This window comes from Sesamum indicum, linkage group LG8, assembly GCF_026168435.1.
Source record: "Sesamum indicum cultivar Baizhima isolate 11 linkage group LG8, ASM2616843v1, whole genome shotgun sequence".
NCBI classification, from domain to species: Eukaryota; Viridiplantae; Streptophyta; class Magnoliopsida; order Lamiales; family Pedaliaceae; genus Sesamum; species Sesamum indicum.
Genome location: NC_142664.1, coordinates 20,629,719 through 20,645,158, shown reverse-complemented (window position 1 = coordinate 20,645,158; position 15,440 = coordinate 20,629,719). Strand labels below are relative to the sequence as shown.

The following is a 15,440-nucleotide window of genomic DNA, read 5'->3' as shown; positions in this document are numbered from 1 at the left end:
TTGTGTCTTATTTGACATGTGCATAATACAGGGGTTTTAGTTTCCTGTTAATAATTTGTGATCTACACACACACACACACACACATATATATATATATATATATATATATATATATAGACATAGACATAGAGCCTGCAATAAATCAAGAAAATATCTTTTGATCACTCAAGATATTATTGCAATCACACTAATATATTCATCAAAATTTAACATATTCTTTCACTAATTAATCATTAAAAAACATTGTAAGGTTACATTTAGATGAAAGAATTTTAAAAAATGATACCATATAACTTCATTTAAGAAGAATTTAAAATTCATCATAAAATATAAATCAAAACGAGAATTGAAAATTTTGAAATTCTTTTTAGTATGAAATTGTCCAAAAAAGAATTAATAAAATATATATTATTAAGTATTTGAAATTCACAGTACCTTCAAATCTATCAATCTGAATACAGTGCAAATTGTTCTATTACATCTTGTGCCGCAAGTGACACTAGTCGTCATTAGCTAGAACTCGAATATTCTTATTCAGTTGAAACTATGCGATTTTTCTAATTAAAAATATTTTTTTTAAAAAAAAAAAAGATTTTCGAGCCAACCACATTGGAGAGTAAATAGGATAACGACCATCACAAAAAAACATAAAAACCTACAAATACCTAATTTTAATTTCAAATCACTACGTCGATCGACTATTCAATTTTTTTTTTTTTATCCTATATATACCTTCCCTTTTTTTCTTTTCCAAAATATATTCCACAAAGAAAATGATGCCCACAATTTACTTTGTCCTTGCATGCCTTTAATTTCCTTCAGAAAATTTCAAGGAAAATACCCTAAAATAAGAAAAGGAAGTAAGGAAATATTAATATATTTATATATATACATTATGTCAATTTCCAATTGAATAAGACTTAAACCCATTGAATCCAAGCCGTCCATCCTAGTGATAAGGCTAGATGAATGGCAAGATGAAACACCAAATATTGTTCATTCATTCCCTCCACAAGAAAATTCATAAAACAATTATAAAAATTAAAAAAGAAAAAAGCAAAAGGAGAAAAAGAAGAATATTTCTCTTTATTTGGATTTCATTTGGAGTAAATTTCCCATGCATGAGCATCTCATTTCACTTCTATATAAACACAAGGAAGCTTGCCATTGAAGCTCAGGAACAAAGGGCAAAGTAAATTGGCAGCTTCTCAGGTCTTTGCTAATTTTACTTTCCTAAAACTCCTCACTCCACTCCAAAAGTCTTCAACCAACCTCTCAAAAGATCAACAAGAGAAATGGCCCCTGTCGTCCCGGTCGAGGTTTTCCCTACCGCTGGGAAAATCCCGGCCCTCGTCCCCAAAAAAGCTTACGTCACATTCTTAGCCGGTAACGGTGACTACGTCAAAGGTGTTGTCGGTCTGGCTAAGGGTTTGAGAAAGGTGAAGAGTGCGTACCCTCTTGTGGTGGCGATCTTGCCCGACGTCCCAGAGGACCACCGCGAGCTCTTAAGAGCACAGGGTTGCATTGTGAAGGAGATTGAACCAATATATCCACCTGAGAACCAGATTCAGTTCGCCATGGCTTACTATGTGATCAACTACTCCAAGCTCCGTATATGGAACGTAAGTAATATTCACGTAGTACTAACACAAACACGATACGATACAAACACATGATAAGCATGTCATAAACTCGTGAACAAGGGCTTCATGCTTGTTATTGTCTCATTCATGCACAAGTTATCGATCATCATTTCATTTTCAAAGTACATAAAATAACCGGAAAACTGATGTATTTTTGAGGTAGGTATCCGTTAATAGTGTTTTATTTCCATGAATAGTTGATTATCTTTTACGAAGTAGCTTATTGAGTCAAGTACTTGTGTTTTTCCCACAAAGAGAGAGGCAATTATAGTAACTTAGGGATCCTAAGAGGTAAGAGACACAACGGTTTCATGCACCCAAGAACAAGGAATCGATTCCTCGGCCAAGACAAGGAAAAGAGTAAAAAGTAAGAGAAAGAACACAAGAAATCTTCAGCCATAAGAATGTTTTTCCATGTTCAACCTCAACAAGATTTTTCCTTTGCTATAGTACTCACAGCACAACAAACAGTAGCTAGCATCAAAATCTGATGTCACGTTAAAATGACTAGGAAACTTATATTTATCCCATTACACTAATGTCAGCTAGCTTTATTCAATTCTTTTAAAAAATTTCAACAATTTTAAGAATGATGTTTTGTCCCCATAATAATTGCAGTTTGAGGAGTACAGCAAGATGGTGTACCTTGATGCCGACATCCAAGTTTACGACAACATTGACCATCTCCTCGACATGCCTGACGGTCACTTCTATGCTGTAATGGACTGCTTCTGCGAAAAGACGTGGAGCCACTCACCACAATACTCCATCGGATACTGCCAACAGTGCCCCAATAAGGTGACTTGGCCTGCCGAGATGGGCTCTCCTCCTCCACTCTACTTCAACGCAGGCATGTTCGTGTTTGAGCCGAGCAAAGCCACATATGAAAACCTTCTTGAAACTCTCCGCATCACCCCACCAACGCCGTTTGCTGAGCAGGTAAGATTTGTTGTCTTGTTTTGAGCATCGCAAGCTGTGAAAATGCAAGTACATAGAGAATTTGGACATATCTTAAAATTAAGTTGTGATTTATAAGGGCCAGAGATGCATGCATGCCACTTTAGCACAATTTTCGTGCAATGTTCGAATTTCTCTTTCTGGCTTTTTTGAATATTCATGGTGCAAGTTGAAACAACTGTCCAAAAGATTCTCTAAACATTGTTAATTGGGATGATGATGTAACGATCGATAACGACAATATCGACATGAGACGGAAAATAAATGAATGCTCTAAAGATATTTCATTTTGAAAACTATCGCTATCGATAGAGAGAAAGGAACATGATGAGGAAATGTTATCAGCTATTAATTCTTTTTTGTATCTAAATGACAGGACTTCTTGAACATGTTCTTTGAGCCGATCTACAAACCGATTCCTCTGGTGTACAACCTCGTTCTTGCAATGCTATGGCGCCACCCAGAGAATGTTGAACTCGAAAAAGTTCAAGTCGTTCACTACTGCGCTGCTGTGAGCAATCTCTCACCTACAAACTCTATCTTGTCTACCATGAAATTATTAATACTTATATATAAGGTTAAATTACATCACACCTCTAAAATCTGGCATAATTAAAAATACCTCTAATCAGGACATGAAGTTTGCTCAGTCTAACAACTGAACCCTTTCCTTTAGGGTTCCGGCAAAAAAAAACCCTTCAGCAAGGGGGACTAAGATTTTGAACAAAATATGCCCTTTGAGCTTAAGTAGAATTCCAGCTGACATATTTGTCTTTATATATATGCTACAGGGATCGAAGCCGTGGAGGTATACAGGCAAGGAAGCTAACATGGACAGAGAAGACATCAAGATGCTCGTCGAGAAATGGTGGGAAGTTTACAACGACGAGACCCTCGACTTCAAGCCCGAAGATTCTATTGCAGGGGAAGAGGCCTTCTCAAGGCCATCAATCATGGCTTCCATGCCTGAGCCGGCAGTATCATACATCCCTGCCCCTTCTGCTGCTTGAAACTAAAGAAGAAAGGAGTTCGTCTACAAATCCACGCAACTCCGTCTTAATTATCTGATGACTACTTTTTTGTAGGCCACTTGGCCTATTTTTGGTGTGCAAGTGAACAATATTCCTAAGTTTGGTTTCTTCTTGATTTCAATCTTTATGTACCTAGCAGTAACGGAGGAGTGTAACTCTTCTGCTGCAATTATTATAAAAGTCTTTCTCATATATCCATTCCTACGTCTCAACTAATATTCACTAATACGCAAATTCAAGCTCATGATGAAGAACAAACATGGAGAAAGTTTAACACCAATTAAAAAAGGATCACATCATGTAGAAGTCCGTTAAAAATTTAACTACTACTAAATGTATCCAAGCACACCATCTATAAAACTAACACAAAAACGACCGAACGACGTTAAGACTTTGGAATCATCAAAGCTGAGGTTTAATATATATTGTCATTCTCGACGTACATTCATAAGATCCTATATTGACGAAATGTACATTAGAGATCTCTATATATGTCTGAGTTAGTACTTTATTAAACCGGTAGGGACCTACGTCATAACCCCACCTAGGGACTGATGGCTTTAACTAGAAAAAAAGGAAAAAAGTCTGGATGGATCGACTCCATGCCTCATGACCATAAGTCGCTTATAGGGGTACGTATGAACGCATCCACTAACAAAACCCTCAAACCGGATACAGGAAATCGATACCACAACCGTCTAACTGGAATTAACTTATCAACTGAGCCAACAAGTGTCGACAGAAATCATGTATTTATCAGAGGACAATGAGACTCCCAAGAATCGAAAGACCCTACATTAATTGCACACACCTCATTGCCAGAAATTTCAATCTGGCAGGCGAAATGTAAAGATTTTAACAGACATCTAAGGGCAATTAAGTAAGTACAATGAGATTAATCTTAATTTTATCAAATTTTGTATTACAAAAATTTAAGAATATACCATTGGAGTTCGAGAAGCGGATGTCGGCTTCCCAAAATCTGCAGCTTTGTCCGAATCTCCAAGACTCCACTGCACTCCATATTTTCCTTAACAGCAATTATCCCAGTGTCACTTGAATAAGATTGAAACTCTGCAACAAAAAGAAGGAATCATCCAATTGGGGATTGGAGAAGCTTACTCTTAATTTAGATAACTGTAGACTCAAATTGAAGAAAGAGGGTTAATTCCATGAGAAGTGTTGCAGACAAAAATATACAATTGTACAAGAATTCGATTACATGTAATGTCGTCATCGTGTCACATAACCGTCACATGCACCCAATCATTGCAAATATACCAAAAATATTTTAAATAAATAAATAAAAAAGGAAAAAATACAGGCGATCCCTATATTACTGTCTATAAATGGGCCAATTACCATTTATGAAAAGAAAAATTACATTAAGTTCAAAATAAAAAGATGAGGAAATAACAATTTCAAGAACCTATTCCATCAAATTTCATTTCTAATTAATTATAAATATTAACTTTATTTACTCTGTTTTTTAGTATTATTATTCTTGAGTTACTTACATTGAATTTTCCTTTTTTGTTGTTTGTATTTAATTTCGAGATTAATTTTATAATTGTAATAATTTTTTTATTGTAATAATCTATATATTAAAAATGCTCGAAGAAGTTAATATTGTCAGCAGACAATAGTTCAGTAAATATAAATTTTTAGATGCAAGCTATATATACTCGATTGCAAATCTGTAATTGATTATTATTTATTATAATTTTTCACTCTTGATCATAATAAAAGAAAATGTCATTATTTTGATTATATTTTTTCTTTCTTATGACCGGAATTTCCATTCTTTTTAAATTTCAATGATTATATACATTTGAAAAAGTTTAACTATGTGATAAAATATATTTCGTTGATACTTAATTGCATTTTTAGTCGTATAATAACATTAAGATGTAATTAGATATTGACATCAATATAGTTATTGATTAATTATAAATAATTACTACTTACTAAATACTGATAATTAATTGTTAGGTAGAAGTTGCTATTAAATATGGTTACTTATAAATTGTTTTAGATGTTCATAATTAATACATCGATTATGTAACCAATTACCCGAAAGAATTATTAGTTATTTATACATAGTTAATCACAATTAATATGCTGATAAATAGTTACTTACAAGATAAAAAAATTAATATAAATAATAAATAAATCTTTTTTATGCCAGAGTATGATTTAATTCGGTCTAGAAGAGCTAACAAAATTAAATAAGAATAATTAATTACATCATACAATATATTTTAAACCATTAATTGCGTAATTTACATCTAAATTTTTATATTTACTCGATCTATTATGATATTATCTATCTCATTTATTAAATATAAAGTCAGAATATTCAAACCACTCACTAGAATGATAGTAATAAATCTTGATTTATGGTCTTTTTATACGAATCACTTATGCACTTTGAAAAATTATATATTTTTTCACAAGAAACGTTAATATTATTTGTAAAAAACTGCACCTATTTTTAAAAAATTACACATATATTTAAAAAACTTCAATATCATTATACACATTGGCGTTGCTTTTTCTTTATTTTCTTTCTGTCGGGATGTTTTATGTAATTACAAAAATATACGAGTAATTTATATAAATAGAGTATAGTTTAGAGGTGTAGATGTAATTATATCATAATAATAAAGTGTAAAAGCGTGAGTTTATGTATAAATTGGTTGCGTCTGCAGGATCTGACCGTTGCACCAGCCGGTCTGCCTGACTCTACTCTACCCCTATTTAACTATTGACAAAAATAATGAAATGCTGGTGAAGAAATAATAATAATATATAAATACGACGGCTTTGGACGCTCTTTTGAGTTGGTTGGATTTGAGTCAGCAGCCATTGTTGACAATCATTCGTGTTTTTCTATGTATAAATATGTAGAGATTGACTGGCGACTGGATAGAGGAAATTCGATTGAACGGGGAGGGTTAAGATTGAGCGGTGGAGGATCGTAAGTAATGGCGGGGGATGGAGTTGAAGTGGCGAAATTGGAGGAGAAGGAATTGAAGCTTTGTGAAGATCAAGTTTCACATCTTGCTCTGGATATCGGAGGTAAATACTCGCTAATTGCTGTAGTACTTGGATTCATTGTTTTTAACTTTTTTTTTTTTTGGAAGTTTACGTTGTTTGAGTTGTTGAAGTTTGATTTTGCGGTCATGATCTAGGACTATTATGGGATGTTAATGTTGCTGTTTTTCATTTCTAGGAATTCAGCGAGGTGTTGATTTTCTCTCCATTTAAATGTGCGGTGCTGTAACGAAATAAATTTACAGCCATGTTCATGTTTAGAATTAGATTCATTCACCTGTTTCTTTGCTGTGTGGTTTATGAACTTGGGAGAAATTTTACTACCTTTTCTTGGTTTGCTTTGCATTCAGTTACTTAAGTTCAAGTGATCAAGTGCAAGATATAAGCTAGTTCAATTGTAGTACTTAGTTTAAGAATCATTTTCATCTGCAAAACAAAACCTATGCATTGTTATTTTTCTGGAATTGGAAAATTCTACGCCGGGTTATGCTGGCTTGAATGAACTCTGAAGAGTTTGCTAAATTGGCTAGTCCCAGCCAAATCACACAGCAATCAAGCAATTGAACTTTTCTGATTCATCATGTCGTATTGTTTCGTCTGGATCAGTATCCCCAGCTTTCAGTATCAAATTAACATTACCAACAGGACAGACAAATGATACTTTATGAAGAAGGTGAGGAGCTATTATACATGCATTTTTCTTACAAATGTCATATACAAGCTAAAGGCAGAGCGACCTGCAAACAGCTAATAGTGTGTCCTTCTCCCCAACTCAGTTCTTCTCCTTGGTTGCTTTTCTGAAAGACGGGGGTCATACTTGAGGAGTAGACAAGTAGTATATTTTGCTATCAGATAAAATTGTTGTCCTTTGGATTCCACTTCTAAGCCAATATATTTTCTCCATTAGATTAAATGCAATGGTATCACCTATATCAGTATCAAGTGTTCCAAACATCATAGAGATTGTCGCGTCATTGTCAAGAGCTCATCATCTGGGCCTTTAAATCCAAGACCAATAGTTGAAAAAGACTAGTCGTACTTGCATGAGTGATTATCGGCATTCTGTTCCTTGTGTCCAGAATTGGTGAAGTTCAACTCTAACAACACGTTGACCTTTTTTTCAGTGTATCTTGTGTGGCAAACAACCTGATCAATGTGGTGTGTCTATTGTAAGTAGAAGTCATGTTAGAGACTGACAACCCAGAAGTAAGCTACTGTCGCCTGGCATCTAGGTGGAAACGTAAACGTGTGGTAGAGCTATTCTTCTTGCTGGCCTTAGAAAAAACCAATAAAGTATATGTTGTGTGTGGATATACATGAGTCTGATAGATCCAGCAAGATCTTGATAGTGAAGTATCAACATGGATATAGTAGCAAGAAAGGATTCAAGAAAAAACTTCTAGATGGAAAAGGAATGGTCAAAGGCATAACTAGTAGTTAGATATACTTCAAAAAGCAACACATCAAATTCAAAATGCTAACCTTTTTGTCATACAGAATGTGAATTAACCTGTCAAGATATGCATTGATCGTCTCCATTTCTTATCTGTAGGTTCTCTAATAAAGATGGTGTACTTCTCCAGTAGCAGTAGTTGCTCTACTGATGATCAGGAAAATGGCTTTATAAGGGAGGGAACTAATACATCCAGTGGCAACTTAGAGTATAGGGTCCTAAGCGGGAGGCTTCACTTTCTGAAGTTTGAAACTAGCAAGATAAGTGAATGCATAGAGTTCATATCTTCAAAGCGCCTTCAGCATTATGGTATGTGCTTCTGTCATGATGAACACATTAAGATGTAATAAACCTGAGAACAAGTATTTCTCCATATCATTTCTTCAACAAGTGCAGTTGTACCTACTCCTATTGCTGTGGCATTCTATCTGTGCTAAATTTTGACTGAAACTTAGAGTTGTTTGATAGAGATTGAATATATCTTGAGCTAAAAGAGATGCGTCATGCTCTGCCTGCATCAACGTTTTTGACTAATCTCTTCTACCAAATATAGTTCAAATAACAATCTAGGTTGGGAATTTTCACCTTTGTCTTTTATGATTATTAATATATAATTTTTTTTAATGCGGCCTTGTTGGGGGGAGGGCGTGTGCTGCTGTTATATCCTGAAGAACATTCAGCAACTAAATGTGTGGCTGGTAAGGGACCTTCATCTCCAGGTGCCTTGTGTAGGTCTGCCCGTTTTCAACTATGGTTGTCCAACCATACTGCCCATAGCAACCACTGCTACACTGTGATACAAGTTATGAGCATTTGAAGTAAAAGGATCTTGAAAACTTCAGAGTTACCAATGTAATGCTAAATTTGTAAATTTAAGGCTTAAGAAATAAGGTTACCTTGAATGCCAATCATTCTACTTTTGCAGTGAATATGAGATGGCAAATCATTATTGGTGCTGTCAGATTGGTTGGGTGTAAAATCACATGGTTAAGCTATGTTCGCTAATTTAATTAGGTATCACATGGATTAACTTCCGTACACAGATATCAAAGCCACCTGAGGTGCTAGAGATAACATCAATATCACAAAAACATTGTTCTGTGAAGTCATTTAGACATTACATGATTATGTTGTGCATTTACCCTTGTAAACTCATGCTTAGCTGAGGAAACTTGTCTGCATTCTCTATCTATTCGTGTGTGTTGGTACTGCATGTTTTCCCTTCTTAGAGGCTCTGTGAATACAGGTGATCAGGGTGATGAGGCCCCTGCCGGTGACAAACACATTGTTAAGGTATTTTTTCTTCAATAGTATCAGATTCCGTGATTGGAGAAATCTTAGTCCTTTACTGCTGCCTTGTCCTCAATCCTAACAAAGGATCTTAAATTATTGGTTTAATCATTTCTAGTTTCCAAATTATAGTGAGAAACTTGGTGTTAGTGTTGAAATCCAATCAAAAACCAACCGATCAATTTAGACATGTTTCTCCCGGAATGATATTATCTATTAATCACTATATCAAAATAGAATAAACTCCTTTGGATGGTCTGGATCGACAATTGGAAAGAAAACAGAAAGTTTGATCGTAATTGACGAACCTGGAATTTTCTTTTGTCCTTCTGACCTTAGATTATGTGATGAGATTCTATAAAAGGACACCCTTCGATGTCCTATCGCACATAAACCAAAAATTTGGTCTTGGGATTTAGAAATATATGAAATATATTAACTGACTATCTAACTCAGTATCTTTCTGAAGGCCACAGGTGGTGGAGCATTTAAATTTTCCGATTTATTCAAAGAAAAGCTTGGTATTATCTTGGACAAGGTAGATGAAATGAGTTCCCTTGTCGCTGGAGCTAATTTTCTACTCAAGGTAGGCAATCTAATGAATGAAGAAGCATTTTTTTATATATGGTATCTTTTTCGAATTATACAACTGAAGTCTAATGGTATTCCACACTTCAGCACATGTTTCTTCTCCGTTGTTTTTCATCAATCTAGAGGAGTGTGTATTGTAATCTATATTGTATCTTCTTTTGCTTTCTACTTTGATATTCTCATTTAAGTAATGCTCTCTCCAATCAATATTGAGTACATAATTCAATGTAACATTTCTCTTGTTGGTATTCCTTTAGTAAGTAGAATGATAAAAAATAATGGATTCACTGAGTATTGGAAGGAGTAATAAGGGAAAGGACAAAGTACTCTTGTTTCTTGCTTAAAACTAAAGTGGAGGCAATTCTCTGTTGCAAAGAATGAGCTTGGTGAAATGATCATGTTGCTCAGTGATAGCTTGATCTTGATATATTCTGTCTATGCTTCTTGTTAGTAGGAATTCCCTTTGTCTCCATCCTCTCTTGAAAGTGATCAAGCATTCATCATTTATGGAGGAAAGTATCTTATGAATGGTATCCATGTTTAACACCTATACTTCCTAAAGCTTCTCCCACAGGATCTTTTCTCTACATAGGTTCATTTCATGCTAATAATTTATTTATATCTTGCTAATATTTCTTACAGAAGTATTCTCAGAATCCTGTGTGACGTACTTAAGAAGTCTTGACAGTGTTAACTTTATCATCACCTATAAGCCTGTTTAGTAGATAAAATCAAATGTTGATCTGAAACGAGTCTGTCCTCTTTGAGGTTTTTGGTTTTACTCATAGCATGTGTTTAAGCCATAGTCTCATTCAAGTTCATCTGAAAATACAGGTTGATTAATTTTGAATTATCAGCATCTGCTTGACATTGTTACTACCCGTTATATATTTGAGAAAGTCTCCTTCCTTGTGGCTGCACTGGATTTATGAAAATAAACAATCTTATAATGATGTAACATATGTAAATACTTAAAGTTGATAGTAATTGCTTTCACAGATCTTTATATTTGTCATTTTTTTTTGGGTGTCCCCTCTTTTATCCTATCCTGTTTACATTGTCTGTAGGTGCTTTTGAAGCATCCTTGTTGATTTAGCTGACATGTAAAGTTTATATTTTCACTGTATCTTGGTTAGGCAGTGCACCATGAAGCCTTTACCTATATGGATGGTGTGAAGGATTATGTCCAGATTGATCATAAAGATTTGTATCCTTATCTCCTAGTTAATGTGGGTTCTGGAGTCAGTATGATCAAGGTAATCTTTCCTTTTATATATCGACTAGTTAAAAATTGAATTTATCAAAATAAAATATGTTTTTTTTAGAAAACTCAAGGGAAAATATAGGACAGCTTCAAGCATGAGGAGTTCTATTAGGTTTATAGCACGAGATGCCTTCAACTATGCCCACTTGGTCTAGTCTTTTGCCTGGCATCCCTTAATTCCTATTCATTTGACTGTTAGTCTTCTTATAGCCATATTTTATGCATTGATGAGATTCTGGAGAGAGACCAGAAAACCTTAGAATTGCGCTAGAGAATAATTGCTCAAAAACGAATCAAACTTGTTGTACTTAAGCTCTGGCAGCCACAGTCATAGGCTGATCATGATATATTTTTAGACCAATACCGGAAAAATAACTTAAGTTCTAGAATCACCCTAAGATGAATTTTCGTCACATGCCGAAGATCTGGCTTTTCATACAGTATCACAAATTGCCCTACTTAAGTCTTAGTCTCCCTACAATCACACTCTACAGCAAAGGAACTAGTGGACATGCTGTGAGTGACTTCCTAGACAGGAGGCACAAATAACATTGTTCTAGGATTGTTATATGCCTGCCTCAGTACAGCCCCTTAAAGTGGCAGAAACCAGATCACTTGCCTAACTCAGACTACAAGTCAAGCTGATATGTGCCTTAGGACATCCACCAATATGATGAAACTAAGCTAAATGCTTAAATGTTACCATGTTTGATATTTGTAAGTTCCTTATTGGACACTTCTAATAAGTTATACTTTACCCTGGATCCACATTGCACGGGCATGCTTTAATGTGGATAAAAATTCGTTGGCCATTTTCCTTGTATTTTTTAATCAAATTTGAAGGATTAGTTGGGGTCTTCTGGTGTGCTTTCCTGGTTAATACTATCTTGCATTTCTATAAAAAAAATATTCAAAATTATTTTGTATCGTGTCCTTTTGATGTGTATGAGAGTTTATACTTGTCCAAGTTCTATTTTTGTTTTTTTTTTATAATTATCTTTTCTCTTTTGGTTGGTTAGGTAGATGGTGACAACGAGTTTGAGAGAGTCAGCGGAACAAGTGTTGGTGGTGGTACATTCTGGGGCCTGGGGAAACTTTTGACCAAGTGCAAAAGGTTATTCCCTTGGACACTTCGTTTAGTGTGATATACCCTTTCTCCATAATTTGTTCTATGATTTTTATTTTGTCATTGACTGCCATGAAGGTTCCAAAATTCCTTTTCCTATTTGTCTTATTGTTTCAGTTTTGATGAGTTGTTAGAATTGAGTCACCAGGGGAACAACAGAGTGATAGACATGCTTGTGGGAGACATATATGGTGGAACGGGTTATTCAAAGGTACATCTCCGACAATGTTTCTCATAGGATTACGTGAAGTAGATTAGTACAAATGGAAGACGTTAGCTGAAATTCAATTAGTTACAAATCTATTGCCTCTTATTTCAATTTTGCGAAATGTGAAATCTGCGGCTAGGGCCTCTTCTTTTTGTGTGTGTGTGTGTTTACAATAACTTGATAAATGGAACTTCATTTTCTGTGTCTAGTAAGTTGCAAGTGGAACGACTAGACTGAGGTTTTACTGCAACGGCATTCTACCCTAAAAAGATGGATTTTCTGTATTCTAAGTGCTTAGTGATTTAATGGCATCATAGATATTGCATCCTCTCATGTGAGAATCCATTAACTTACACTGTAGGGAGTAGGTAGCCTGAACTTCTTGGGTGATGTAAAAATGTCTATTTCTGATCAATCACTAACTTTTTCTGGTAATTATTTCAGATTGGTCTTACATCAACGACCATTGCTTCTAGCTTTGGCAAGGCAGTATCTCAAAACAAAGAACTTGAAGATTACAGAACTGAGGATGTAGCCAGGTCCCTGTTAAGAATGATCTCAAATAATATTGGACAGGTCAGTTAAAAGAAAGTTATATTCTTACATCAGTTAACTTGTATGCTTAAGCAATTACATTTAACTTTTATTTCAATATGCTTGAAAAAGAAACAATAATCTGTTGCAAAATTTGATGTTTGAGTCATCCATGTTGATGCTACAGTTTTACCTATTTTAAATAGCAATGCTAGATTTCAAGAATTTCCTCTTTACCCATTGGAAAAGACAAAAAGGTAACCTATCATTTGATGTTTAAAATCAGAATTCATGGTTTAGTTACTCACTAAAGTAAATGATTTAAAATGTGAAAAGGGAAAGGTAAATTTGTCCAAACCTCCATGTAAAATACTATACCTAAAAGGTTTTTTTTCAAGATCATGCTGATCCTTGAATTCAGGGGCCTGTGGGGAAGCATCATTTTCCAGGCTAGATGGAACGTCTGGGTTGAGCTTTTTTGGGACTTCAGATTGTGGTTGAGGTTTATGCGCCTCAACCGAGTTTTTTGTTTACCTGTTAGAAGTAACTTAGTAGCGAACATCTTAACAATTTCTTTTTTATATTCACGTACCTCTGTTTTATACATTAGATTATATAGTAGATATCTTAATTTACTAGTACACTGTTCTGGCTCATCTATCCTTAATATGGCTGTATAACGCAAAAATGTAGATGATTTCTGCACAGACTATTTTGATGTATATGAAGAAGTACAGTTCTCACCAAATAGTTCCTGCATTGAAGATGGTTCTCCTGAACCTGCTTTGTTATGTCTGCGACAAATTGTATGTCAGTTGTGATTTCTTCAACTTTGGTATTTGCAAAAGCCTTCGAACATGAGATTTAAAAGGATGATTTTTAACATGGAAAAATTTATCAGTTGAATATAATTTGAACATGTCATGTTGATATGTAATTTTAGTTATGTTTATCTTATTGTTACCTTTATTCTGTTTCTGTCAGATTGCTTACTTGAATGCGTTACGCTTTGGACTGAAGAGGATATTCTTTGGGGGTTTTTTCATTCGGGGTCATGAGTATACAATGGACACAATCTCTGTCGCAGTTCATTTCTGGTAGTTACCTGCTTTTGTGTCTTATGATTCTTCAGCAGTCTGATGAAGCATTTCCTACTTATCTTCTTCTTTAAGAAAACATATCTATATTTAACTCCAGAACTCAGCTTTGGCTTTCTACGTTTAGATTGCCAGCTCAAGCTATTAAATACAACAGCCACTTGAACCAAATGAGCATTTAGATCATGCACCAGTGTTATTTTAGCTGAGCCACAAAATTATATTCTCCTTTTTCATTGTGTTCATCGTCAGTATGGACTCGTAATTAATCATATCGACGTAATTTTCAGGTCAAATGGTGAAGCTAAAGCTTTATTTCTGCATCATGAAGGGTTTCTGGGTGCTTTAGGAGCATTTATGAGCTACGAAAAGCAGGGGTGTACAGATATTGCTCATCAATTCATGGAAGAACACTCTTCGGTAGCAAAGAGTCCATTCTGCACAAGTGACAGGTTGGAAAGCTCAACCCATACTGATGTAAAAGACAACGGCTGTATAGAATGTCGAGTGCAAGTTAGAAACTGAGAGTTTTTTGAAGACTGCACACAAAGAAGGAACTGCCTGTCTGGAAATTCTTTGCTGCCTACTAAAGTTAGCAACCTACACACTCTAAAGATTTCCAAGGCTAAGATTGAGGTCGTGGTTCTCTCATTTCTTGTAATTTTAGTTCATCAGTGTAGTTTTGCGGTATATTACATTTACACGTATGAAGTGGGAAAAATGAGCTCCCCTTTGTTGTTATGGGTAACAATACAAATCCGCAATTTCTATGTATATTGTACAGAAGGGTTGTTAACGGGTTCTGTAGATGTTACACCCAGTGTATAATATATTTGATAGATGGATGATTGACATATACCTCATTTTTTATAATTAAGATGTATATGTCATTCATCCCTGCACCAGTGTATCATGTATTTAACCTTGTTAATGGTCAGATTTTCAGTAAAATGTTTAGTTGGATTCTTGCATTCCGGCAACGAACGCCTAATTTTTCTTTTACTTTGTCCTAAATAAGTATTTAGGTCAATTACTAGTAGACATTCTCTAAAAATGCTAACTTATACTTTTTCTTCAAAAAAAATTCAAAATTATATTTATACCTCCTCTGAGAATTCACTGTTTATATATATCTCCCTTTCGTTAGGGTTTGGACGAAAAATGCTGATGTTCGCAAAAAAGATACAT

At 34.7% G+C, this 15,440-nt stretch overlaps 2 protein-coding genes and 1 long non-coding RNA gene across 8 annotated transcripts; 2 read left to right on the top strand and 1 right to left on the bottom strand.

Annotated features, from left to right (window-relative positions):
* Positions 1–1,066: 1,066 nt before the first annotated feature.
* On the bottom strand, positions 1,067–4,870 carry LOC110012465 (uncharacterized). The gene is made up of 2 exons (XR_016066775.1): positions 4,577–4,870; positions 1,067–2,617 (listed from the first exon to the last, which is right to left on the bottom strand). It is a non-coding gene; the product is annotated as an uncharacterized LOC110012465 (long non-coding RNA).
* On the top strand, positions 1,297–3,830 carry LOC105168266 (galactinol synthase 1). Its single transcript, XM_011088281.3, has 4 exons — positions 1,297–1,623; positions 2,263–2,583; positions 2,978–3,112; positions 3,393–3,830. The coding sequence occupies exons 1-4, from the start codon at positions 1,297–1,299 to the stop codon at positions 3,609–3,611; spliced, it is 1,002 nt and encodes a 333-aa protein (XP_011086583.1). The 3' UTR covers positions 3,612–3,830.
* A 1,513-nt stretch (positions 4,871–6,383) lies between the features above and the next one.
* LOC105168265 (pantothenate kinase 1) lies at positions 6,384–15,223 on the top strand. 6 transcript variants are annotated; one of them, XR_016066705.1, is made up of 11 exons: positions 6,384–6,713; positions 8,242–8,451; positions 9,389–9,435; positions 9,902–10,018; positions 11,160–11,279; positions 12,307–12,401; positions 12,531–12,624; positions 13,066–13,197; positions 13,864–13,961; positions 14,140–14,252; positions 14,543–14,589. XR_016066705.1 is itself a non-coding variant. In XM_011088275.3 (10 exons), exons 1-10 carry the CDS (start codon positions 6,620–6,622, stop codon positions 14,775–14,777), a joined length of 1,257 nt encoding a protein of 418 aa, XP_011086577.1. In that variant the 5' UTR covers positions 6,395–6,619; the 3' UTR covers positions 14,778–15,223. The 6 variants fall into 6 exon arrangements, 4 of the variants coding, with proteins under 4 accessions (XP_088739466.1, XP_020551586.1, XP_020551585.1 ...); XR_002287596.2 differs by having other exon boundaries at positions 13,849–13,961; XM_011088275.3 differs by lacking the exon at positions 13,864–13,961 and having other exon boundaries at positions 6,395–6,713; positions 14,543–15,223.
* Positions 15,224–15,440: the final 217 nt, after the last annotated feature.